General features: G+C 41.0%; 1 protein-coding gene across 8 annotated transcripts in view; it reads left to right on the top strand.

Moving 5' to 3' along the window:
* The window catches only part of MAMDC2 (MAM domain containing 2), an 81,524-nt gene extending 55,381 nt beyond the window's left edge, over positions 1-26,143 (top strand). For 4 of the 8 annotated variants that reach the window (XM_083576827.1, XM_083576824.1, XM_083576825.1 and 1 more), the window contains 7 exons: positions 3,464-3,610; positions 6,021-6,286; positions 19,081-19,174; positions 20,894-21,046; positions 22,874-23,133; positions 24,538-24,622; positions 25,148-25,924. In XM_083576827.1, coding sequence (XP_083432953.1) covers positions 3,464-3,610; positions 6,021-6,286; positions 19,081-19,174; positions 20,894-21,046; positions 22,874-23,133; positions 24,538-24,622; positions 25,148-25,212 — 1,070 coding nt within the window. In that variant the 3' untranslated portion in view covers positions 25,213-25,924. Of the gene's footprint in view, positions 1-3,463; positions 3,611-6,020; positions 6,287-19,080; positions 19,175-20,893; positions 21,047-21,400; positions 22,057-22,804; positions 22,838-22,873; positions 23,134-24,537; positions 24,623-25,147 lie in introns of those variants that run through there. The other 4 variants (XR_014539784.1, XR_014539785.1, XM_083576829.1 and 1 more) reach the window with 4 other exon arrangements.

Genomic DNA, 26,143 nt, shown 5'->3' with positions numbered 1-26,143 from the left:
TCCCCCCCCCCAAAAAAACGAGGTGCGTCCTATGGGCCAGTGCGCCTTATAGGGCGAAAAATACAGTAGTACCTCGGAGGCCCCACTAGCTAAAGTGGTGCTTCAGGTTAAGAACAGTTTCAGGTTAAGAACGGACCTCCGGAACGAATTAAGTACTTCACCCGAGGTACCACTGTACAACTGTTTCTAAATCATAATAAAGAAAAAACAAAAATATATTCTTTATTCTTTGACTTATTGATGTTCTAATTACCTATGACTTCCCTCCCCTTCTTACTTGGTTCTTTTAGAATTTTTTGTCAAATGCATATCATTGTGAATATAGATTGTTGGTGACCAGCTTATCCACTACTTTTAGATATTTCTCATTACAATAGTTAATCTAAACCAGGCAAAAATTGTAATTCTCCACAGTGGTCTTTCACTTTGAATGTATTCCAATCTTTGCTAAATTTTTGTTTCGCTTGATCCCTTCTCTGTCCTGTCAATTTATCCATCTCGGTGTATTCAGTCAGTTTGATCTGCCAATCTTTTATTGATGGTATTGTCTCACTTTTCCAGTTATTTAGATCTCTTGGGATCTCCCTCCCGATAATCACTGAAAGAAATGCCTCAGGTTTGGGGGGAAATGAGATTTTAAACATTTTTTTCAACTCGTTATCAATTAAGTCCCAAAATTCCTTCATTTTTTTACAGGTCCATCAGGCATGATACATTGATTCTACCGCCTCCTTACATTTCCAGCAAAGATCTGAATTATTTTTGTACATTATTGCTAATTTCCTCAGTGTTATATACCAGCGATAGAAGACCTTCATGTAGTTTTCCTTAATAGAATAACAAGCTGTAAATTTAAGTTCTTCCCTCCACAGTTTTTGCCAATCTGAAAGCTGTATGTTATGACGTAGATCTCTTGCCCACTTTATTGTCGCAGATTTTACCTCCTCATCCTTCACCGACCATTCTAATAAGATTTTATACATTTTGGACAGTGTTTTATCGTCATTGTATATCAAGTCTCTTTCAAACCTTGAAAGTTCTTTGTTAAAGCCCCTTTTTTATCTTGTTTGAATAGGTCATGTATTTGGTCATACTGTAACCAATTAGTCACTCTACTTTTTATTTCTTCAAAATTATTGAGTTTTAATTGGTTGCCTTCTTCACAGAGAATTTCTTTATATGTAACCCAATCATTCATCATGTTAACCTTTTTTTACTGTTATGGCTTCCGTCAGCGACAACCACCAGGGTGTCTTTTGTTCCAAGATACCCTTGTTTTTTAACCTGACTGCATATAGGGACCTTCTTATTACATGATTCGTAAAATCTGTGTGAACTCTCGCTTTGTCATAACATAGGTAAGCATGCCAACCAAAATGATTGTTAAAGCCCTCTAGGTCTAGTATGTCAGTGTTCTTCAATACTATCCATTCCTTAATCCAAGATAGGCATGCACATTCATGATACAACTCTGAGTTTCGCAGTGCAAAACCTCCTCTTTCTCTGTAATTTATAACTTATTCTCGACCTCTTGCCCTGCCAAATAAATCTTGTTATATCTTTCTGCCAGGTCTTAAAAGGTTTTACACTGTCCACTACTGGGATGGCTGGGAATAGAAAAAGCATTTTAGGCAACACATTCATTTTTATTGGGGAGATCCTACCCCAGAATGATAATTTTAACCTGTCCCATATTTCCAAGTTTCTTTTTATTTCCTTTCAGGTTGGTATATAGTTGTCTTTATATAGATTTATATTCTTTGCCAATATCCAGATTCCTAGATATTTGATTCTTTTACAAGTTGTCAGTCCTGTAAGTTGTTGTAGTTCTCTTCTATCCTCCTCCCTCATATTTATTTTACTAACATTTTGGTTTTTTCTTTATTGAGTTTGAAACCTGTGACTAGCCCAAATTCTGTAATCTTTTCTAGCACTATTGACACACTTTCTTTTGGGTTTTCTGTTGTTATAGTCAGGTCGTCAGCAAAGGCTTTTACTTTGAAGGTCTTATTTCCGATAACTATACACCTTATGTTCTTTTCTTTTCTGATGTTCATCTTCAGAATTTCCAACACCAAAATAAATAGCAGTGGGGATAAAGGGCACCCCTGTCTTTTACCTCTCTTAATATTATAGTTTTCTGTTAGATTGTTATTTATAACTAGTTTAGCTCTTTGTTGCGAATATATTGCATTTATACCTTTATAGAAATTCTCTCCCACTCCTATCAATTCCAGTGTTTTTTTCATAAACCTCCAGGAGACATTGTTGAATTCTTTCTCAGCATCAATAAACAGCAACGCTGCCTGTTTTTTGTTTATCACTTCTAGATACTCTAGAGCAGAGGTAGTCAACCTTTTCATACCTACCGCCCACTAATGCATCATTCTTGATGGTAACATTTCCTTACCGCCCACCAGCGCTCAATGGAAGGAGGATTCAGCTTGTGCCGTAGAACCCCACGCCGCCCACCTAGAATCCTGAAACGCCCACTAGTGGGCGGTAGGGACCAGGCTGACAATCCCTGCTCTAGAGTATCTATTGCATATCTTATATTATTTTTCATGTTGCACCCTGGGAGAAATCCTGCTTGATCCTCATGGATATACTCTTTCAATATGCATTTCAATCTATTTGCTAGTATGTGTGCAAATATTTTGTAATCGTTATTAAGGAGATATAGGCTGGTAATTCTTAACTGATGAAGGATCTGTTCTCTTAGGGAAATATTGATTTATGTGTTTTTTATATGTTAGAGGTCTGTCACATTTAAAACTTTAATTTCTACCATATATCTTTAAAATGGAGCAACAACACAAAAATGGATCTATTTAAGCATGATATCTTGAAGGAGTTTTCATTCTTTTTGATATGTTATTTATTTTTATGGGCCATTTTTTTATACTTAAAAGAAATAAAGACGACTCAATTTGTCATACAGATGTGAGAGGTTTATATCTGCTTGAGTTTTGCCATATTTATTTAGAGCAGGTATTCATTCTGTCCAGTGTGTAGAGACAGACTTCCATAGGTTCACTGGTTTGATTTCCTGTTTCCATGTGTACACAAGGCCATGGGCAGGCAATGGGACCTTAGGTGAAATGGGAGGTCTGGACACATCTCCCCAGAGCCTCCCTTCTTACTTACTTGTTCAGACAACTTGCACTGATGACCTGAGTGGGAAGGCTGCATGGGAGGCATGCACAGACCTCCTGTCCCCCTGTTGGCCCTGTTGCATGGCTTCCACATATGCACAGGTGGGTGCAGAGGGACCTTTTAACCCAAAGAGAGTCTTCACATATGTCTGCCTTGGATAATATGCACAGCTGCCGTTAATGAACAAATAAAACAACATTGATTGTTGTCTTGATGCATTGTTGTTCTAATGCTTGTATTGCTCTGTGTACACTTGCTTACCATGCAAATTCATTTTATCTCTTCCTTTCTCCTAACTACCTTTCAGAAATTTCCTTCAGTCCTTCACAGGCAAGTTGCAGTTTTGAGGAGGATCTGTGTAATTTTTATCAGGATCGCAAGGATGGCCCTGGCTGGAGCAGGGTCAAAGTAAAGCCTAATGCATACAGGCCAGGAGACCATACTACTGGCATGGGTAAGTGACAAATCTTCTTAACCTGAAGAACAAGCAGAACATACAGATGAAGTACCTCAGCGTTCTGAACCCAATCGCACATTGCCGTGAAAGTTTTGTGGGAATTCTGGAACTCCTAGCAATTTTTCCATACTATTTTTCTTAGGTTGGCACAAAGAATAGACAACAGCAGCCCATGAAACAAAAGCCAGAGCACCAAAACAGGCACCACTATATTCTGGTGAAATGCCTTCGGGGGGGGGGGAGAAGCTGGCATAAATAGGAGGGGACAGGGGATCTAGCACTACTGTAAGTCTGTAAAAAAACAATCGCAGGGGATTAAGGTACTGAGAAGCTGGTGGGATGGCTCGGTTTGGACCTGTGGGAAGTGCCCAGCCTCAGAAACGCAATTCTCCCTCAGCTTAATGTTTCTCAGTTACAGGGTACTTTTTAGGGGTTTGGGAAACACTGGACATTCCTCCAAAGAATGGGTAATGAAAGTGTGGGACACGTGATAAATTGCAGATATTGCATACACTGCAGATGAGTAAATTCAAGTTTGGAAACCAATAATATAACAAATAATATGATACACATAATAAGTTTTTACTTACCTGAAAGGCAAAAACAGGATCAGTGATTTACTATGGACCAGAAAATATTGTTTCTGGGCAGCTGGAGGAGATGGCACACATGGGCTGAGGTTTGAATAGCTATTATAAAAACTGACTAAAAGGTGTTTAGCTCAGCTTTCGTGCCCCATCAGTTTTCTGAGAAGAGAATCAGTGGTCACATGGTGGTGAATGAAATCAAGATCAAGTGATAAATGCAATTCCTTGATATTCTGAAGTTGCTTTAAGTCCAAAATCCCCTGTTACCAGCTGCTTCATTAAAGGCTTAGTAAATGAAGTACTATTTAAGAACTCTCAGAAATAGCATTTTCTCTGACCTCATTCCTCTCTACGTGTGTGTACATCTGCCTGCCATTTTGGGATTATACTTCATGTATCTGGTGAAGTGGGTATCTATTATCTTCCATAATACATACTATAGTATTTAAGGTGCCATGAGAATCTTTGTTACTTTACCTCAGAATAGCTTTTCTGGTAAAAATGAATTTTACCAAACTACTTCAGATAGAGACTGGCTTAACCTGCAGTCTGTACTCACCTGGGAATAAGCCCCATTGAACTCATTGGGTGTTACTCACTTCTGAATAGGATTGCATAGGATTGCACTGTCAATCTGGTGAGCAGGGAAGTATGGTCAGTGAAATATACTCAGAGTTGCAAAGTGATTTCATGCTCTTTATTCAGCTCATAGTGGTGAAGAGGAATGAATGCAAGTCCCCTCAAAGTATCTGCTTTATATACATTATTTACACAATGGGCTGCACATGATTGGCTAATTCCGGAATTCTACTGTAAGCCAATCAGGTTGTGGATTCACTTCTATCTGAAGCATGATTGGGTGGTTCCTGCCAACCAATCATACTGCTGCATTGTTCTAGGACCAATCAGACTGCTGCATTCTGAATCCTATTGTTCTAGGACCAATCAGACTGCTGCCTTTTGGATCCTATTGTTCTAGGACCAATCAGACTGCTGCAGTTTGGATCCTATTCAACTCAGTACATAACAGTCAGTGACACAGCAATGTGATCTAAACTATAATTCAGTATCCAACAATGTGTTCAATAGAGCTTTAATATCTACTGAGGAGCTGCTTGGGGAAAATGTGTTGTGTGATTTAGCGTCACGTCTGGATGGCCTAGGACTTGCCGATCGCATGGTTGGCGGTTCGAATCCCCGCGGCGGGGTGCGCTTCCGTCGTTCGGTCCCAGCGCCTGCCAATCTAGCAGTTCGATAGCACCTCCGGGTGCAAGTAGATAAATAGGTACCGCTTACCAGCGGGAAGGTAAACGGCATTCCGTGTGCTGCGCTGGCTCGCAGATGCAGCTTGTCACGCTGGCCACGTGACCCGGAAATGTCTGCGGACAGCGCTGGCTCCCAGCCTATAGAGTGAGATGAGCGCACAACCCTAGAGTCTGGCAAGACTGGCCCGTACGGGCAGGGGTACCTTTACCTTTACCTGGATGGCCTTGGAGCCGAGTCAGCCTCCACCTGAACTGGTGAAGCCAGGGCTTCCTGCAGAGAAAGAAGTTCTCCCATTGTAAGATTGAAATGTCTTGATCTTCAATAACACCTGGTAGTTGGCTAAATGCAATATAGGTGAAACCTATTTGGGAGGTTTTCTTTCAAACACTCATTTAGAAACATGGTGTTATATAATCAGTAATGGTTATAACTTGCAACTTTGCCAGCGGAAATTTTCTGTAACTCTAGAATCCAATGAAATGCCTAAGTGTCCTAAAATGAGGTGATGGAATGAGTTGGCCAGAAATGTTTTTTAACATTGCATTGTTTTGCAGGTTACTACTTGCTAGCGAATACAAAGTTTACATCACAGCCTGGGTACATTGGCCGTTTGTACAGCACTACTTTGCCAGGAAATTTACAGTATTGTCTGCGGTTCTATTATGCCTTATATGGCTTTTTCAAAATGACTGATGCCCTGGCTGTTTACATCTTTGAAGAGAACCATGTGGTACAAGAGAAAATCTGGTCTGTCTTGGAAACTCCCAGAGGAGTCTGGATGCAAGTGGAGATCAGCTTCAAAAAGCCCATGCCTGCCAAGGTAATGACCAGTAATTTCTGTATGTCAGATTGCAGGGTTCCAAAGTAAGGCATGATATTTCCCCCCTTCTATTATTTTCCATTGAAACTTCCCTGACAGATGGGAATGTGATCACAGATAAAGATTTAGCCACTAAATGGGTTGAGTAGCAATTGGTTCTAAAGCCAATTTCCCAATTAATCAAACCAAAATTTGATATTTAGATTGGATACAATATGAGCACCCCTCCCAGGAAAGAGAGACACCAGCCACTACCTATTTGCTAGAGGATTCACCTCAATTTAAACTTTCCTATTGAGAACCCTACAACTGGGGTTAAGAAAAGAAAGGAGCCAATAATGGACAATATAGTTTTGCCTAGTCGTGTGACAACCTTATTGTGTTTGGCTGCTTGAAGGCCTGGACAGGGGGGCTGCAATTATTTACTTGTGGAATAATTGAGCACTGATAAGTCTCCATTAGCACAAGCATTTCTGGTAGGGGTGGTTTTGTGCTGCACTCTCTGTAAATTGTTTGTCTATTACATGAAATAAGGCTTATTATTATTATTATTATTTATTATCTATACCCCACCCACTCTGAGCGGCTCCCAACGGAATAATAATAATAATAATAATAATAATAATAAAGCAACATCAAACATTAAAAACTTCCCTAAACAGGGCTGCCGTCAGATGTCTTCTAAAAATCAGATAGTTGTTTATTTCCTTGACATCTGGTGGGAGGGCGTTCCACAGGGCGGGCGCCAATACCGATAAGACCCTCTGCTTGGTTCCCTGTAACCTCACTTCTTGCAGCGAGGGAACCGCCAGAAGGCCCTCGGCGCTGGATCTCAGTGTCTGGGCTGGACGATGGGGGTGGAGACGCTCCTTCAGGTATACTGGACCAAGGCCATTTAGGGCTTTAAAGGTCAGCACCAACACTTTGAATTGTGCTCAGAAATGTACTGGGAGCCAATGTAGGTCTTTCAGGATTGGTCTTATGTGGTCTCAGAGATATTCTTGGCAGCCTGCCCAGAAACATAAGTCTTCCTCACAGACAGCCTGTTGATTGGTTAACAGTAGGTATAAGATAAGGATTGGTTGAGCTCAGCCAATCAGTGTTATACTGTAACAGAGCAGTCTTTCTGTCTGTGGTGGTTAGAGTATGAGGGATTGGTTAATGGCAGTTTGCTGAGGGAGTGTACATGCTGTTAACACTCTGTATCTGTATATAGTAATCTATGTGTTTCTTACTGTTTTCTACAATAAACACTAGTTGTAGCTTTCAAGCCGTTCTTTCCTTCATTGTCGAGAAGGACAGCATTCAGACTTAAATTGGCTTCCAATTACATTGCGTATTCTGCGAAGCTCACACCAAAGGAAGCGTGTGGGTACAAGATTTATTAGCACACTTTGCTTGCAATAAATCTCTCAAAGTTATGTGGTCTCGGCAGCCACTCCCAGTCACCAGTCTAGCTGCCACATTCTGGATTAATTGCGGTTTCTGAGTCACCTTTAAAGGTAGCCCCACATACAGCACATTGCAGTAGTCCAAGTGAGAGATAACTAGAGCATGCACCACTCTGGCAAGACTGTCCACAGACAGGTAGGGTCTCACCTGCATACCAGATGGAGCTGATAAACAGCTGCCCTGGACACAGAATTGACCTGCACCTCCATGGACAGCTGGGAGCCCAAAATGACTCCCAGGCTGCACACCTGGTCCTTCAGGGGCATGATTACGCCATTCAGAACCAGGGAGTCCTTCACACCTGCCTGCCCCATCTCCCCAAAACAGTACATCAGTCTTGTCAGAGTTCAACCTCAATCTGTTTGCTGCTATCCATCTTCCAACTGCCTCCAGACACTCACACAGGACCTTCACCGCCTTCACTGGCTCTGATTTAAAAGAGAGGTAGAGCTGGGTATCATCCACATACTGATGAACACTCAGCCCAAACCCCCGATGATCTCTCCCAGTGGCTGCATGCAGATGTTAAAAAGCATGGGGGAGAGGACAGAACCCTGAGGCACCCCACAAGTGAGAGCCCAGGGGTCTGAACACCACTTTCTGGTCACAGCCCGGAATGAAGGAGCAGAACCACTGTATAACAGTGCCCCCAGCTCCCAGCCCCTCTAGACCAGGAGTCAGCAACCTTTTTCAGCCATGGGCCAGTCCACCGTCCTTCAGACCATGTGGTGGGCTGGACTATATTTTGAAAAAAAAGAAGAAAAAAGAACGAATTCCTATGCCCCACAAATAACCTAGAGATGCATTTTAAATAAAAGAACACATTCTACTCATGTAAAAACACGCTGATTCCTGGACCGTCCACAGGCTGGATTGAGAAGGCAATTGGGGCACATCTGGCCCCCAGGCCTTAGGTTGCCTACCCCTGCTCCAGATGAATGTTGTGGTCAGTGGTATCAAAGGCCACAGAGAGATCCAGCAGAACTAGGAAACAGCTTTCACCTTTGTCCCTTGCTCGCCAGAGATCATTGACCAGTGCAACCAAAGCAGTTTCAGTCCCATGATGAGGCCTAAATCCCGACTGGAAGGGATCCAAATGGAGTTGCCTGGAGTTGTTCAGCAACCGCTCGCTCAATCACCTTGCCCAAGAATGGAAGATTTGAGACTGGGTGATAGTTGGCCATATTGGCTGGGTCTAAAGATATTTTTTTTAAGAAGCGGTTTAATAACCGCCTCTTTCAGCAGGTCTGGGAAGGCTCCCTCACAGAGAGAAGCATTCACCACCCCGCGAAGCCCATCGCCCAGCCCTTCCCGGCTAGCTTTTATAAGCCAGGATGGGCAAGGATCAAGGAGACAGGTGGTCAGTTTCCCCCATCCAAGCAACCTGTCCACTTCCTCGGAGGTAACAGATTGGAATTGATCCCATGTAACAGGACCAGACAGAACTCTAGCACTCTCCCGCCCCGGCCCTGCTCTTTCCAAATCTGCATGACTTTATCTGCAAAAAACTGCAAAGAGATGACAGTACCAATAGCCATACTTTAAAGCACTCAGCATTAAGTGCCTTCAGCATTTTTGCTTCAAGGTCAGCTAAAAAGACAAGTAGGAGCAACATGAACAGTTTTTGATGAGCAATGGGAACTACTACCGATGATGAGAGAAGTTATCTGCTTTGATATGGGTGCTCTGCAGAATGGGAGAGGTAGGAGAGATCTTGCCTCTGTGTAGCTGCGGCTGTTCATGCGTGTATGTATCTATGTGCTGTCCCTATGGATGTCAGGGAGTACGGTATGACTTACATATCAAAATCATGTGAGGTGTACAAAGTAAGTTTCTGCTTTGGCTCTCCATATTCCTTACTGCTATTTCTACCTGTTTCCATATTCTAGATTTGCTCTTCTCAAAAAAGAAGCAATGCCTCAAGGTCATTTTATTATTAGGAGTAGGAGTAGGAGTAGAAGTAGTATCCTCATCACATCTTTAAGATTTCTTCAACTAAACAAGTTAGTAGCATGGTCGTGTGAGTTTCATTCTGTTTGCTATAAATATAAATAGTGCACCCTCGCTCTCTCTCCTTTTTTTGGGAAAAACCTAAAATATTACAATAAGAAAAGTGGACTAAATATGCAAGCGTTAAATGGCAACTTGGATAAGTGGTAGCACTTCTTGAAAACATTTAGGGGTTATAGTGGGTGGCAAAATAACAGTATAATGCTATGAGTCGAAAGAACAATGGCATATTAGGTGTCATCAACAGGAGACTCATTTTCATTATCGCTACTAATAATACTAAATGAGGTAACACCATTTATGTACACAGTGCTTTGCAAAGTCAAGAGGGGAGGTCCCTGACTCAAGGGGATCACAGTCTATAGTGCAATCTTCTTCTTCTTCTTCTTCTTCTTCTTCTTCTTCTTCTTCTTCTTCTTCTTCTTCTTCTCCGGCAATCACTCATAGCTGAGTAAGATTGTCTTCCATAAACACGGTTTTAACAGTGAGTCCGTAAGTGACTGTGGAGGCCAATTCTGGATCCACATGTCCTTCCACAGTGGGGACATAGGTTTCTGGATGGGAGTTGGTCCCGGTGAGGGTTTGCCAAACGTGCCTTCCTCTTAGCACGTTTCTCCCTTGCGTCCTGAGTTCGAGTGTCTTCAGAGTCCATAACACCTTTGGTCAAGGCTGTTCTCCAACTGGAGTGCTCGCAGGCCAGTGTTTCCCAGTTATATATAGTGCAATATAGGAGGCATTACAGAAGAGACAAAGGGTCCACACAAGTAAGATCACACCTTGAGTGCTGTGTACACAATAATATGTCACCAGCAAAGGGGGCAGCGAATGATTGCGGTTGCAAAACTTTTACATTGAATGAAGAGCATGTAGAATTTATAATTTAGTGCACAGCATTTTCTTACGGGTCCCATTTGTAATCTCAATGCAAGCTTAATGAAAATCAGTTGATATTTTCCTGTTCTCCAGCTTTATTCCTTCTCATGAATCTTCATGCCTAGCACTTGTTTGAGCTGGCCTGTGGTTGATTTATGCAACTTTGATTTCCTGGTTGTCTATGGAAATAGTAAATAGTCTATACAGCCAAGTTGTATTTTGGCCATCCTTGAATGTCAAATAGAGTGAGAGAATCAGATGTTTCCATTCCATCCTTTTTAGAACCGTCATGGTTACATAACTTTTGTAGTTGGAAAAACCTTCTAAAACTTTTTAGCAACTTATTTTACTCCATGCTCCTCCACACTGTAAAGAGTACATCATGCAAATATTAAATGAAGTCCATACTTTAGCTTTTGGTGCAGCGTTTTGTGAACGTATTTGTTCTCTGAGTCAAAACTACGTAATGGATGAATGAAAGAACTCTTGTTTCTGAGGCTGTGTAGGGTTTTCCAAGATATGTTTGAATTAGCTGTTTCAGGCAGTTACTGGCTGGAGTATTTTGTACAGGAAAAGTAGCAAGTAGGCCATGGATACAAAATGTGATTGGCCATCTTAGAAAACTCTTGAGTCTGAGTTTAACCAGATAAGCGATAAATCAATAAAGATTTTTAACGGTAAATACAGCTAACAGTTCAACTTAAAACAAAAATAAGAGTATCTGTAGTTAATAGTTCACTCTCTGTCCATCAACAAAGTAAGGACTTAATGCTAAAAAAATCCCTACCATCATGAGAGTTATTTTGCTGGAGCCCAAGGATGAAAAGGGGCAGAAACTTTAGGATTTTTTAAACTACATGTTTTCCTAAGGAATTCTACCCTGTCCAGTCAACACTGTTGCTTTTTGGAGGAACAGGGATCTAGGCCTGATTAAGCAGTGAAGATCCCAGCATGTTCCAAATTTCGGGGGGCTGTAAAAACACCAGTACAGTGGTACCTCGGGTTACAGACGCTTCAGCTTACAGATGCTTCAGGTTACAGACTCTGCTAACCCAGAAATAGTACCTCAGGTTAAGAACTTTGCTTCAGGATGAGAATAGAAATTGCATGCTGGTGGTGCGGCAGCAGCAGGAGGCCCCATTAGCTAAAGTGGTGCTACAGGTTAAGAACAGTTTCAGGTTAAGAACGGACCTCCAGAAGGAATTAAGTTTTTAACCCGAGGTACCACTGTACCAACTTAAAAACAATAGATCATTTATAATAAACATAGACAGTTCTGTCTTGAAACCGGTTTGTCCCATAACTGCTCTAAAGGGACCACTTCCATGTTGTACTCTTGCAATAGTTTCTCAAGTCAGAACTTTATTATCTGCTGTCAGTAATTTTTCTATTGTTGTAGAAAAAATTGGGATTGGCTTTTGCATCCCAACCTCCCAAGGCGCAAGTCCATGATTGGTCAGAGAAGAATGAATGGAGGTAGGAACCAGTAGAAGGAAAGCAGGGAAGATCTTTAATTTCCTGCTGCAGCAGAGTTCCCCTTCTCTTGCAAAGAGGTGAGGAACCAAAACAAAGGTGTGCAAAAACTTTTAAAGACTTTAGAAATTGCCCAACCCCTTAGCCAAAACCTACCCCAAAGACATCATACACATCTACAACAGAAATATGAGAGTGCAGCTTGTCTCCTGTCTTACAAGCTACCTGATGTTGTTGTTTAGTCGTTTAGTCGTGTCCGCCTCTTCGTGACCCCCTGGACCAGAGCACACCAGGCACTCCTGTCTTCCACTGACTCCCGCAGTTTGGTCAAACTCATGCTGTTAGCTTTGAGAACACTGTCCCACCGTCTCGTCCTGTCGTCCCCTTCTCCTTGTGCCCTCCATCTTTCCCAATATCAGGGGCTTTTCCAGGGAGTCTTCTCTTCTCATGAGGTGGCCAAAGTATTGGAGCCTCAGCTTCAGGATCTGTCCTTCCAGTGAGCACAAGCCACTCCAGTATCCCTGCCAAGAAAACTCCATGGACAAAGACAACAGGCATATAAAAGCTACCTGATAATGGCTACTAATTGCATTACCTGGCCAGTCTGGGGCATTCTTTTGAGTTGGTAAATTCCTCAATTCTTGAATCCAGGTCACAGGCGTACCCTATTCATACACAAAATATGCCCTTAAGACAGGATTTGTAAGCGGAAAAGAAATACAGTGGTATCTTGGTTTACAAACTTAATCCATTCCTGAAGTCCGTTCTTAAACCGAAACCGTTCTTAAACTGAGGTGTGCTTTCCCTAATGAGGCCTCCCGCTGCCAGTGCCCTTCTACCGTTTGGCTTCCGTTCTTAGACCGAGGTAAAGTTTGCAAACCAGGACACTACTTCTGGTTTTGTGGAGTTCGTAAACAGGACTGTTCTTAAACTGAGGTACCACTGTACTGGGAAAGTTTCTACAAGATATTTCCTTCTGCAGAGGAAATATTTACAGTCATTGGGAGAGCCAAAATGGCATTTGGGATTGTTCTGTATGCTAAAATAAAGTGTAATTTTCTCAGGGACTATTTCCTAAATTCTGAAGGGTAAAGGATTAGTTTTCTGGAAACTAATGTGAGTGCACTATGTGTGTGCCCCCTAAAATTTTATCATACCATAAATATATTGTAAAACATTGATTTTTCTCCTCACTTTCTTGTTGGTGACTGTGTAAGAAAGGGGGAGGCTAAGAATAATTTCTGTTTAGGACAAAATATTTCCCTGTTGTAAAAAGAATCAAAGAGGTATAGTTTCACCAGTGAAGAAACAGACTTGTAAAATTAAGACACGGGAAGTCTAATTGAATGCTGAGGACTTGCTAAACACATCACTATCCTATTTTTCTGTTCAGGTAGCCATTTCTGTTGCACTGTGTAACTGTTTGAATATACAGGAGATGCAACAGGAATAGCCTCCAGCCTTGGTTTTCTCTCAGGGCTCTTTTCTCCTTCATTCTTCAGTGCTGCAATTGCTGTTCCTTTTTTATCCTTGGACAGAAAAGCATCTGCATAATTTGTCCACATTATACTTTAAACATGGGATACTGGAGATCTGATATCTGTGACTATATTTTATTTTGGGGTGCATTTATATACAACACAATCGGCCATGACTTCTGGACAATTCACATTACAATTCAGTAACCAAGAAATACAGATACAACCAATTAACATCTACTAAAACAATCAGTATGAAACCTGTATCAGCACAAAGTCACTGATAAGCCAACACAAAGCCTTATGAAGCAAGAATAAAACAGTTGTAAGCATGTGGTCATTATCCACTTCCTGCTGTACTCCCAATTAAATTATTCCCATAGATACTGCCCACACTATATTCACTCACAAATAAAGTGACATTGTTGGATTTTCTGTTGCAGAAGGGGAAATGGAGTCTCAAAAGCAGTACAGTGGTACCTCTGGTTAAGTACTTAATTCTTTCTGGAGGTCTGTACTTAACCTGAAACTGTTCTTAACCTGAAGCACCACTTTAGCCAATAGGGCCTCCTGCTGCTGTCGTGCTGCCGGAGCACAATTTCTGCTCTCATCCTGAAGCAAAGTTCTTAACCCGAGGTACTATTTCTGGGTTAGCGGAGTCTGTAACCTGAAGCGTATGTAACCTGAGGTACTTGGTTGACAAGTGGGTCCTGAAAGAATGAGTAACAAGTTGAACCAATTTAAAAACATTTGAGAAGTACTGGTATAATGGTTAAAGTGTCGTCCTAGGACTGGAAATACTAGTATCAGACATTGGTCCAGTATTTCTACTGCCTCACCAGGACCAGATTAAAAAGGAGGAATGTTTACATGGCTTCACTCAGCAGCTTCATGTAGCAGTTGCCACAGGGGAAATGTAGACTCTGAAGATGGAAGCCGCCTGACCCCATAGAGTCAGGAAGGAGGGAGCAAAAGGCTAGGTGAGAGCCGTCCCCGGACGGGGGCTGGTGGTGGTGGTGGGGAGTTGGGGGCACTCCTCACTGTCTTTGGTGCGCACAAGTCAAGGGTCTGGCTGGGCCCTAGAGAAGGGGGATCAGTGGGGTGGGAAGGAGCGGCAGGGGTTTGGGGAGATTGCGGTAGGTAGGTATCAGCTGTGCAGAAAAACCTGTCTGGTGGGGGAAAGCAAACTCGGACTCCTATTTTTCGATTGGAGAGGGGAAGATTTTTCAGATCCCCTCCAGTGTCTCTCACATCCACACACACACATTAATAAGGAAAGGGGACCTTTGGGGTCACTTTGACTCCTGCTCTGTGCACTTGGATCTTCTCTGGGCGGGATTCCAGGGGCTGGATTCTCTTTTACACACACAAATACTGGGTTCTCCTGCATTTCCGTGCAGTGCATCTGCCAGGGACAGATTAAATTTGCTTAATAAATAAATATATTAAATCTATTAAATGTGTATATTAAATAATATTGACTATGTTGTGAACACTTTAATTAATGATATGGAGCGGCCTGTATACTTCTGTGCTCAACTCATCTTCTAAATCCTGTTCTTCTTTCTGGAATTCAAAGTTCTACCGCTTTCCTAGCCTCCTCTTTGGCAGTGAGGCTCAGAGCAGAGATCCTATTACAGTATTTTGACTCATCCATTGTAGGAAGGTACAAATGTGTGTACTCAACACATTTACAAATTGTAACCATGTTTTCTGATAATTTAATGTAACCTCTGTGGAGGGAAAAACAGTATCATTGCAGAAGTGGAAACCCTGATATTTAAAAATTATTCTACATTGTGTGCATACGTGCAGTTCATGTTTCTATTTGTGATTTGTTTGGTTGTGCCCCGTGAGCTTGAAAGTACAGATGATAAACAACTGGAAACTCTCACCGATTTTGTCCTCACATCATAGATTTTTTTAAAAATCAAACGAGAAGACACATTAGATCACCGTAGTTTTCAGATACTGTGGCATGAAAGAATAACAAAGATGGCTGAAATCCCCACCTATGCATGAAGGTCACTGAGTGACCTTGGGACAGTCGCCACCTCTCAGCCTGTCCTGCCCCACAGGAGGGTAACATGGGGAGGGGGAGAACCATGTGTGCCAACTTGAGCTCTGTGGAAGAAAAGTGGGATAGAAATGTAATAATAAAGAAATAATGGCTAGGGTGTTGGGTCTGAAGAAGCATAATGAAAGGGCAAATCACTACATTAGCTTCAGTAAGAATGGAAATGATTTGTTGCAATAGTTTCTCATTTGATGTTGAATATATCACAGAAAGCAAGATACGGTACTTCATGCAGTATGATTAAATGTGAGATATTGTTCAGCTGTCATGCTACATTAAATTGAAAAGACTATGCAGATTTAGATCCTCTTGAGAATTTGTAATTTAATTCATGTGATTGTTCATTGGCAAGTTTTTGAGGAACTGTTTGCTTGGAGACTTAAAGTGTATCTACCAAAGGGCCAACAGAAATAATTCATGTTGGCAGGTCATCTGCAAGATACATTAACCAGTTGAAATGGCAAATGGAAGTATGTAAAGTCAACATTTCAACAGCCCCCACCCAGATTCAAAGTTTTTACAAGGTGCACAGGGATTTCAGTTCCATCTGTTATAGATGAAGCAGCAGAATAATTGCAGAGATTGTTCAGATGCTGTTCAGAAAACATATTTATAATTGTATTTGTTGCCTCTTGCAAAAGGGCTTCTTGCTTCAAGCATAAACCTGTCAAGTATCAGTGGAGGAATTACTACCTACAGTGGAGTCTCAGCCAGCAGACTTTGGCCTTTACAGTGGATGCTCGGGTTGCGAATGTGATCCGTGTGGGATGCACATTCACAACCCGCAGCTGCGTGTCTGCGCACGCGTGGGTTGCGATCCGGCACTTCTGCACATGTGCAAAGCGCGATTTAGCGCTTTTGCGCATGCGCAACCACCGAAACCCAGACGTAATCTGTTCTGGTACTTCCGGGTTTCGGCGGTCCGTAACCCGAGAAAACGCAACCTGAAGCGTCTGTAACCCGAGGTATGACTGTATTTGCCAATTCTGCTACTAATTATCCTAAAAAAGAATTAGCTTTCTGGTTTATAAAATAGGAGGGGGAACAAATGGTCTTTTGTTAAGGTCTGGCATGCAATTTGCATTATTCACTTGCCTACTGCCTTTCAGATAGTACATGGAAAAGAAATTTTTGTTTCCAAATACATTAACCCAGCCCTGGAAGCAATGTTTATTCTGCTTGTAAAGGCTACTTTAGATTATTCCCTGTGGTGGCTGTGTTCCCATAACATGCCATTTGTGTTCAGAGGCTTACCACGGATGGAAGATCTTTTATTTATCTGAGTGGAGAAACTCCCCCTTTCTCCTTCAGTTGTTTCATCTTTTAAGTATAGGGTAAAATTGATCAGGTTGCTCCCCTCACACCAATGTATTAATCTAGTTAAATTGTATAGTGTCCATCTTACTGTATTTCCATTCCGGAGACCCAATAATTGCTTCACCTGTCTGCCCATAAGCTTTGCAATCTTATACTTTTGGCTTTAATATTTATATGTTGTGATTAGTGATGTTATGATAATATATGCCCCCATGTATAAGACAACCCCTATATTTTGTGACCGGGGGTCACCACCGCCAGTCGCTCTACAGCCTGCACACCACTGCAAATTGCACGCATTGCCATGGCCACCAATTATATGCATGGTTGCCACTCAAAGCCCTCCTGCCCACTAGACGCAACCACACACGCCTCAACACTGCCGTAAATCAACGTCCAATTGCCATAGTTGCAGCCAATTGTCAGCAGACCTTGCCGCAGCAACCAATCGCAAGCCGAATTGCAGCTGCCAATCTCCTGGCTGCTGACACCAATCGCCCAACCCCCCCTATGCTATCCGTGTATAAGAGGACCCGCTATTTTTGCCTATTATTGCTAAGGAAAAAATATCTACACTGAAAAATATGGTAATATTTTGGAGAATATTCTTGATTAATGAGAATATTAGAGAATTTTCATTTAAAATAGAATCTTCATTTTAATGCATTGAAAATTATATAATAATAAATTTTATTTATACCCCGCCCTCCCCAGCCAAGGCTAACAACCAATAATAAAAATAAGTTGAATGAATACAACTTGAAAAACAAGATTAAAATACAACATTAAAACATTAAAATGCAGCCTCATCACAGGAGGAGAAAGGAAAAAAGGAGGAGGAGGAGGGAATCAAATTGACTCCAAGGCAAAGGCCAGGCAGAACAACTCTGTCTTACAGGCCCTGCAGAAAGAAATCAGATCCTGCAGGGCCCTGGTCTCATGAGGCAGAGCATTCCACCAGACCGGAGCCAGAGTTGAAAAGGCCCTGGCTCTGGTTGAGGCTAATCTCACTTCCTTAGGGCCCAGGACCACTGGGGTGTTGCTATCTATGGACCTTGAGGCTCTCCGTGGGGCATACGGAGGTGGTCCCGTAGGTATGAGGTTCCTAGGCCGTGTTTATTCAAAAACATGTTTATTCATGGGTAAACTTGTTAGGATGGCAACCAAAATCTGTACAGATACTTTTATTCAATGGGCCAATGCAGTGAATTCACGTTCTTTGATTTTTTGCACCAAACTTGAAATTGAAAATTCAACGTGAAAGACTCACATTAATCACTAAGCCTGCCACTAACCGTATATTTTCCATCAACTTTGAATTCTAATTATGTTGTGTATACATCACTGTATGGCCAAGGGTATAGATTTGCTAAGAATAAGGTCACACCAAAATAAAAAGAAGGCTGTTACACAGGGGTCGGCAACCTAAGGCCCATGGGCCACAAGCGGCCTACGGGGGTGGTTTTACCGGCCTCTGAGCTGCCTGCTTGGCGAGTCCCCACACGCTGCGCTAAACCAACAGCACAGCGTGGGGACTCACTTTTGCAGCACTGGAAATCAAGTCTGCACACATGGCAGAAATCGCATGCACTCAGGCGAGGGATCTCCACTGGAGTGAACTGGCCCAGACAAGGTAAGCCTTGCTGACCCCTGCTATTACATATAGTTGAAATTACTTACACTAGCAATATCACAGCTTGACTTATTATTTACTAGATTTTTTAAATGTGGGTTGTAAAACTGGTTCTTACATTAGAATTTAGTTTGTGGAGAATATTCGCACCTCCCATCACTAGTTGTGATATATTTTATTGCCGTCTGATCCTTTGGGATGAAGTACTGCCTAAAAATGTAAATAGTAAAGAATATTTTGTACTAGAGCTAGTCAGGATTTATCATACATTCAGAAAAATATAAATGTTACTTAACATAGGCTTGTGCTGAGATGAGACTACATAGGAACGCCTCTCTTTTCAGACTAAAATTGTTCAAATGTCTTCAGCAGAGAACACTAAAAAAGAAATGCAGGAAAGCTCTCTTCCTAGAAAAAGGAGACTACAAGGACTGATAAAACAAAAGCATTTAAAAAGTAACATCTTTTCTATAAATTTCAGGTGGTGTTCGTGAGCTGGTGTAGAAGCTTTTGGGATTGTGGACTAGTGGCGCTAGATGATGTGTCAGTGAGTTTAGGAAGCTGTCAAGCAGCTGGTAAGTTAAATATGCATATGGTGTCCACAGGGTTTCTAAGAATTATCTCTTATTATGTCTCTTATAGAATTCCCTAATTAATTCCATATTTTTCTTTCAGAATATCTCACAACATACCACAATTTTTAAAAAGATTTTATTTATATATTTCAAATTGTTATCGGTACATTATTTTCCAGTTTACATTTAACTTGACCTCCCATCCACCCCTCCCTCCCTGGTTTTCCCCATTTTCCAAAATATGCTCCATGTTGCAGTTATTCTATACCTTGCCTTCTCCAGTGTTTTCAAATATATATTTTATTGCTGATCTTACTGTAAAGTCATTTGCGTTTTAGCTTAGTTTACAGTAGTTTTTTTTAAATCCTCAATTTCTGTTTCTCACCACAGTACATTATCATTGCTCAGTTAGTTGTAAAGATACAAATTAAGTCAAATAACTATGCATCTGAGCCTGCCTTTACTCAGTAATATGGAAATGATAAATGGATTCACAGGCTTTACTCATATGTGTATTGTGACATATCAGTCCCAATCCATGAGCAGCACATGCATGGAAATCTCACCATACCAAGCACATTCCCAGCCTAAACCCATATGGACACCCAAACACACCTGAATATGCAGGCGTGCTCTGTCCTGGGTGCTCTCCTATTAGTGACCTAAAATTAAGTAGTGTGGGAACAGATAAGCTGTGGCTGTCTAAGACATTGTTGGACTGAGCCCTCCTCGGCCCCCAGCCAGCATGGCCAGTGGTCCGCAATGCAGGGTGTTGTAGTCCAGCAAGATCTGGAGCGCCAGAGATTCCCCAGCTCTGAAATATAGAATACAAAATACTTGCAATCTTCTGGAGAATCCAGGGCACCGGAGAAAGAGTAGCCAGCTCACACTAATGCTAGCAGTTCATTCAGGAAAATGATGTTAGTGGTTGCTGGGAACACTGGAAACAGGCCTGTGCATCCTTGCCTCCATTGTCCCACAAGCCTGCCTTATAACTGCCTTATAACCACATCCACAGAGCGGGATGATGTTGCTGATGAGTAATAAAATGTATTCAAAGGGAAGCGACAAAGAATATGGATGCTTTCCTTTAGCACATTAAATTCCCATTATATCACACTTGTCATGAGATGAGCCTACAGGGTTTCCTCCCTGTCTGCTCTGAAAGCAGGAACTTATGGAAGGCCAGAATGAACTGTGCTTTCTGCATTGTGCAAGATGCAATTTGAGTTCTCCCATGTCAGTAATGCTTACTTTCTGGGGTAACACTTCCAAAATGTCCACACTGGCATTAGAGATCCAAACTGTGAATAGGGGAAAAAATCCCATGCAAATATATAATTAAGGTCATATTCTTAAGTCTCCAGGACCAAGGCAAACTATATTTTCAGTCAGGCCTGCATTTTCCTCAAGTACATTATTTGTCCATAAAGTTTATTTTAGAGTGAAAAGCAGGTGTGTTTTATGGTTTAATGCTGTTTTATGTAAAGGGATCCAAAGCCATTTTGCTTTCATAATTTCAGAAAGTAGAAAACCTTGGAAAGTGTCATCAGTGTTGCTTTTTAAAACTGACAAATTCAAATAGATTAATGGATACTGCAAATTTTAGGTAACAGGTAAAGTTGGTGATGACTTCCAACCACGATGCCATATATGTGTGGTATTTCAGACAGGGTTGGACCTACTTTGAACTGTAACTCTGTAAATTCTTTGTTACAGATATATTGCCTGCTTTTCCTGGAGAATGTACTTTTGAGCGAAATGAATGTGGGTTCATTCAGCAAAATAGAAACCGGAGTGGTTGGCATAAGAGAAGAGGTCAGACACCAACATCTTATACTGGACCCAAAGGAGACCACACTTCTGGGGTAGGTGAGTTAAACTGTAAATTTTTAGCTAGAGGGCATTGACTAAAATATGGAAGATCAGAGAATAAGACAGAAAGTTTTCTTATCCAATACATTTTAGGTAAGGCAGGACTCTCCAGAGTATTTAGAGGGGATCATTTCTTTTATAATGTACACGGGTCAATAAACCATAGTTGCTTATTCTGCAAAGAGGACTTACACAGTTAAGAACCCAGACAAACCCCTTTAAACAGGTTTACTCTTTTCCTATTAACAAAAAAACAAAAAAAAAAACAAAAAACTGATCTTACAATGTAGGTTGCTTTGTGCATTAAAAGAGACCTGTAACAAATTATTGACAGTCTCATTTCTTTTTCAGTCACTTCCAATAAGCCTGGGCAGGAAAAGAACAACACTTGAACACTCAAGCCATTATAAAATCTGGATTATTTATTCCAGTACCTTGACATTTTGCAAAGAGTCTGCCTGGTGAGAGCTATGAGGTGGCCAAATTATGAAAACCTAAGAAATAGGTTGATAATAGAGCTGTGAAAATATTTTCCCTTTAAGTGCAATTTTAACCTGTTGGGATGTCCATTTTTTGTGCACCCATAACATACCACCAGTTGAGATTCTATCAAAACTTCAGGAGAGCCAAAGCGAAATAATTCACAGAATTCTACAATTTTGCCTCTACTGTATCTTCAGTAAAAATATTTAAAACATGGGTATAAAAACAACTAGAATTAGTAATAAGTAGTACTGAGGCAACATCAGATGCTATTTCTACAGTTCATAGTTCTGATTTTTAAAATGATGCACAAACTTGTGTTTTAATTTAGATGATCTTGGATTCCTAAATTTTCAATTTTCTCAGCTTCATTGTGTCACAGAAGACTAGCTTAGAAACCAAATAATTGTAGTTGTTTAACGATCTGTGTACCCCAGTCGGTTTTATACCATCTTCAATGGATTCTGTGTTGTTGCCAAAAATAAATTTCAACTTTGGTTGAAAATATGATAGAGATTACCGTATTTTTCGCTCTATAGGACGCATTTCCCCCCTCCAAAAATGAAAGGGAAATGTGTGTGCGTCCTATGGAGCAAATGCAGGCTTTCGCTGAAGCCTGGAGAGCGAGAGGGGTCGGTGCGCACTGACCCCTCTCGCTCTCCAGGCTTCAGGCAGCTATCCGCAAGCCTTCAGAGCACGGCGGGAGTGCCTGCCGGGCTCCACAGGCTTGCGGATAGCAGCCTGCAGCCCAAAGCCCGAAATAATTTTTTTTTCTTTATTTCCCCCCCAAAAAACTAGGTGCGCCCTATGGTCCGGTGCGCCCTATAGAGCGAAAAATACGGTACTTAAAAAAACACTTCCCAATAATATTTCTCCAAGTTCAAAGAATCCTCAAGCACATTGTTAACTAATGCAATTCTGTGCAGCGATATCCATAGCACCCAACAGCTGTTCTTGCTATTTTTGGTCTCTTTCCATCTCCTGAGATTGCTATCAATTCTTATTTCTTTCAGGATTGACTGGGGTGGTCAAGAGGAGGGGGGAGAATTTTTTTCCTTGACAAAATGAGTAGCAAAGAAGAGTGGAATTGTAGCAATAGAGGCAGGAATATATGAATTTGTTGATTATTAGATGCAGTTGTAGTTTGAACATAAAAAACTGCTGCCACTGATGATTGTGAAATGGCGACACTGTGAGAAAGCCATGCCTTGGTGCACTAGGCAGCTCCAGGAAAGTCTAACTGAACTGTGGACAAATTAGCTCCTTATGCAGAACAAGCCCCAAGGGTAGGGTACTCGTTACAGCATTTATGGAGGTGCGTATCTTTTTCTTTTAAAAAAGGACATTACATGTACATAGAGGCATCCAACATGATCTATGGACAGAAGACACAGCTTGTTTCAAGGGTATTACGACGGACTGTTGGACATCAGTGTCTTACCTTTTTTTATCACATGTATGGCTCTGGAACAGGGCTATTAAATGTTTATATGAAAAAGCATGGTGATAAGGACGAGATCCTCCTCTGGAGAAGGCATGGTGAACAAAGCATCACATGGTTAAGAGGCCAAATAGAATATACATGTGATAGATCTCATCAGGTAAGTTAACATTGCAGCAATGGATCCCATGGGGGATGTTTATGACATGCTATAACTCACTTTTAGTTGCTAACACACATGCTGCAGTCTTGCAACAGAGTCTGAAGCAACTCAAATGAATGGAAAAGAACCACTGTTAGAATTGGGGTTACTTGACTCACTTCACTTTCACCTTAGGATTAATGGTAAGGAGGATTGTTACCTCTTTGCAATGCAGGTAAATCCAGTACAGTATTATGTGCTTTGGTTCCATAGCCAAGGTAACAGTTTTTTCTTTATGGATTTAGGTAGCAATAGCCTGAGTAACATTGGGTTGTAGTCCCAAACTGGCCCAGGTGTGTTCCCATGTAGTCACTTTTAAAAGTAATGTGGGGAAAACCGTGTACACATCTAGCTATTTAAACCAACACAGTGAAAATAACTCAGTGGAACAAAAATATTTTTTTCAGCTCAGTTCTCCTGATTGGCCTTGTCTGCAAGTAACCTTTGAGTGGCCCAAGCAAGGGAACATGGTGACTCAAGTTAACAGTGAATAACTCTGAACCAGCTGATCATATAATATAGGTGGGCTTTCTTGGCAACAATGCCATCCTTGTACCTGTATGCTCAGAAGTAAACTTCATTGAGTTCCATGGTACTTACTCATAGGCCTGGGATACTGCTATAATACAGACCTGGCTGGAGCCACATATGAAAGCTGAAGAAGCAGAAGGGATACAATCCTATGCAAACTTGGAGAAAGTTCAAATAAGCACAGTGGAACTTGCTTCTGTAAACATGCTCTGTATGTTGATCTAATGGTGCAATCCTAGGCATACCTGCTCCAAGGCAAGTCCCACTGGTAAGTGGGTATAGGATTACAGCCTTAACTGTACCTGAGAAGCTACAGTACTGGTAATAATAATTGGAATTTTTCTTTAAGTTAACGTATCTATCTGCCAGGCAGTCCTAAGAGAATATGTTTAATGTTCTGGATGCAATAAAGAAATAGATTTCATTAAAACACATTGGCCTGGATCCTAGCTAATGTGACTAGAAGGAAACCAGTGTAAGGGGCTTTTTGTCTTCCTTCCAGCACATCCAATGGTCACTGGAGGGTCAGAGAACCTTCCTGAATAACATGGAGTGGGAGGTGGATGCTGAAGTAGGGGGGTGGGGTGGGAAGTTTCCCAAAATTCAGTAGGGTAATTCCCCCTCCCACATCACAAACCCTCCAGAGAGACTTTTCAGTGGGTACAGAGGGTTGGAGTGGATGGGGAAGTCTTTGCATTAATTAGGTCCATGACATGATGGCTAAAAAATATTTCAGTTGACTGAAGAATTTCTTCTATATATACTTTTCAAATTATTGGAAACTTTACCTTCAAAAATATTTTAAAAATTGTATTTTTTTAAAAAATACAGATTATATTTGAAGCAGTTCGTGGAATATCAGTAAGAAGTGACATTGCCATTGATGATATTTTATTTCAGAGAGGACCTTGTAAAGGTAAATTATATTTACTTTAAGTTCTTCTTCACTTCATTTCTAGTCCCCCCCCCCACATTTCCTTGTGATAGATGACTATATGAACTACAAATAAAGCAGTACAGTGAGGCAGCTCCTAGTGGCACTTGTGTGTTGAATCCATGTAGATGTAAACATACCCTCAACTTGTTGGTGGGGTGCGTCCCCAACCCTTCCAAGCAGATTTGGGGGTGCATGGCATGGAGGAGAGAAAGGGAAAGTCCTGTTGCATGAGTGAACCTCTTAAGTCAAATCCCGCCTGATTCTTTTATCAAATGATACCAACTGCTTGAAATTCCACTAGGCCATTATTTGAATGAATTTCATTATTATGGCTGGAATACTATACCCTCCTACCTGGGAGTAAGCTCCATTAAAGCTGATGTGACATTTCCAAATAGACAGGTATAAGTTTGCACTGTGTTTGTTTTTCAATAGTAGCCCATGTTAAAATGATAATCTCTAGAATAGTATGCTACTTCAAATATTCTTTTCCTCCACCTCTAGAAACAGGAGAAACCATACTGCAGTCTTCTGGTTATTCTGCCGATTTTAATGAAATTGAATACTGAGCTCCGCAGAAGCAGATAGAATATCACCTTACTTATCTACAATAGGAACTGCACAGCTCCCTCCCTGCTCTCAGTTGTAGAGTGATAAATACTGAACTATTTTGTTAGCAGCGTGAAGGTATGGCAAGAATTCAGCCTTGCCAATGAAGTTACTGACTCAGGGTTTCCCTCACTTTGTTTTTTATTGTATTTTATTTTGCATGTGACATCAGTTATTCTAAAGGGCTATTCATTTTGCACAGAGTGTGAAGTAATAGACAAATGTGTTTTTGGTAAACATTTTTGGGCACATAATTACAGAAAGCAAAATGGACAAAATATATAATTTGTCATTGTGTTAACTAAAACTGCATTCAGTGAATGTCTTGTCTTTGGCAAATTATGGATTTAATTTTAGAATTTAGAAAGAATGGAGAAAATATTATTAAAAGCTAGTAATATTCTGTAGGTCAAATGAAATAGTTTTCAATTGTTGTTCAGGAAACTTCAGGGAACCCATTTATAAAAATATTAAGTATCACATATAAACGATTTGGGTAGGTTTTTTTTGTTTTTGGCTATTCCTTGCCAAACAATTATTGTAATGAATCCATTTGTCATTCCAGAAGCTAACAGATGAACTGCTGTAAAGGTTCTGTTAAAGTGTTGATTACAATACATAAACAGTGACCTGCATACATTACAGCAGACTGGAATGCAGGTTTTTTTTTTTTTTTAAAATAGTTTTATAGACTTGTGCAGAATTGTCTTTATCATACTCAGCCACAAACAATCTGCCTTCCTGTTAGAAACAGATGATGCATATTTGATTGCTGAATATTTTATATTTTATAGATATGTATGGGTGTGTGTTTTGTGTGCGCATGCACATGTATTTACATCACGTTTTTCTATAATTTGGAACAAGGTAATAAAATACAATTTAAAATGA

Source organism: Podarcis filfolensis, assembly GCF_964270895.1.
Source record: "Podarcis filfolensis genome assembly, chromosome: 11".
Classification (NCBI taxonomy): Eukaryota; Metazoa; Chordata; class Lepidosauria; order Squamata; family Lacertidae; genus Podarcis; species Podarcis filfolensis.
Note: the sequence above shows the minus strand (reverse complement) of the source record. Positions and strands in the feature narration are given on the sequence as shown.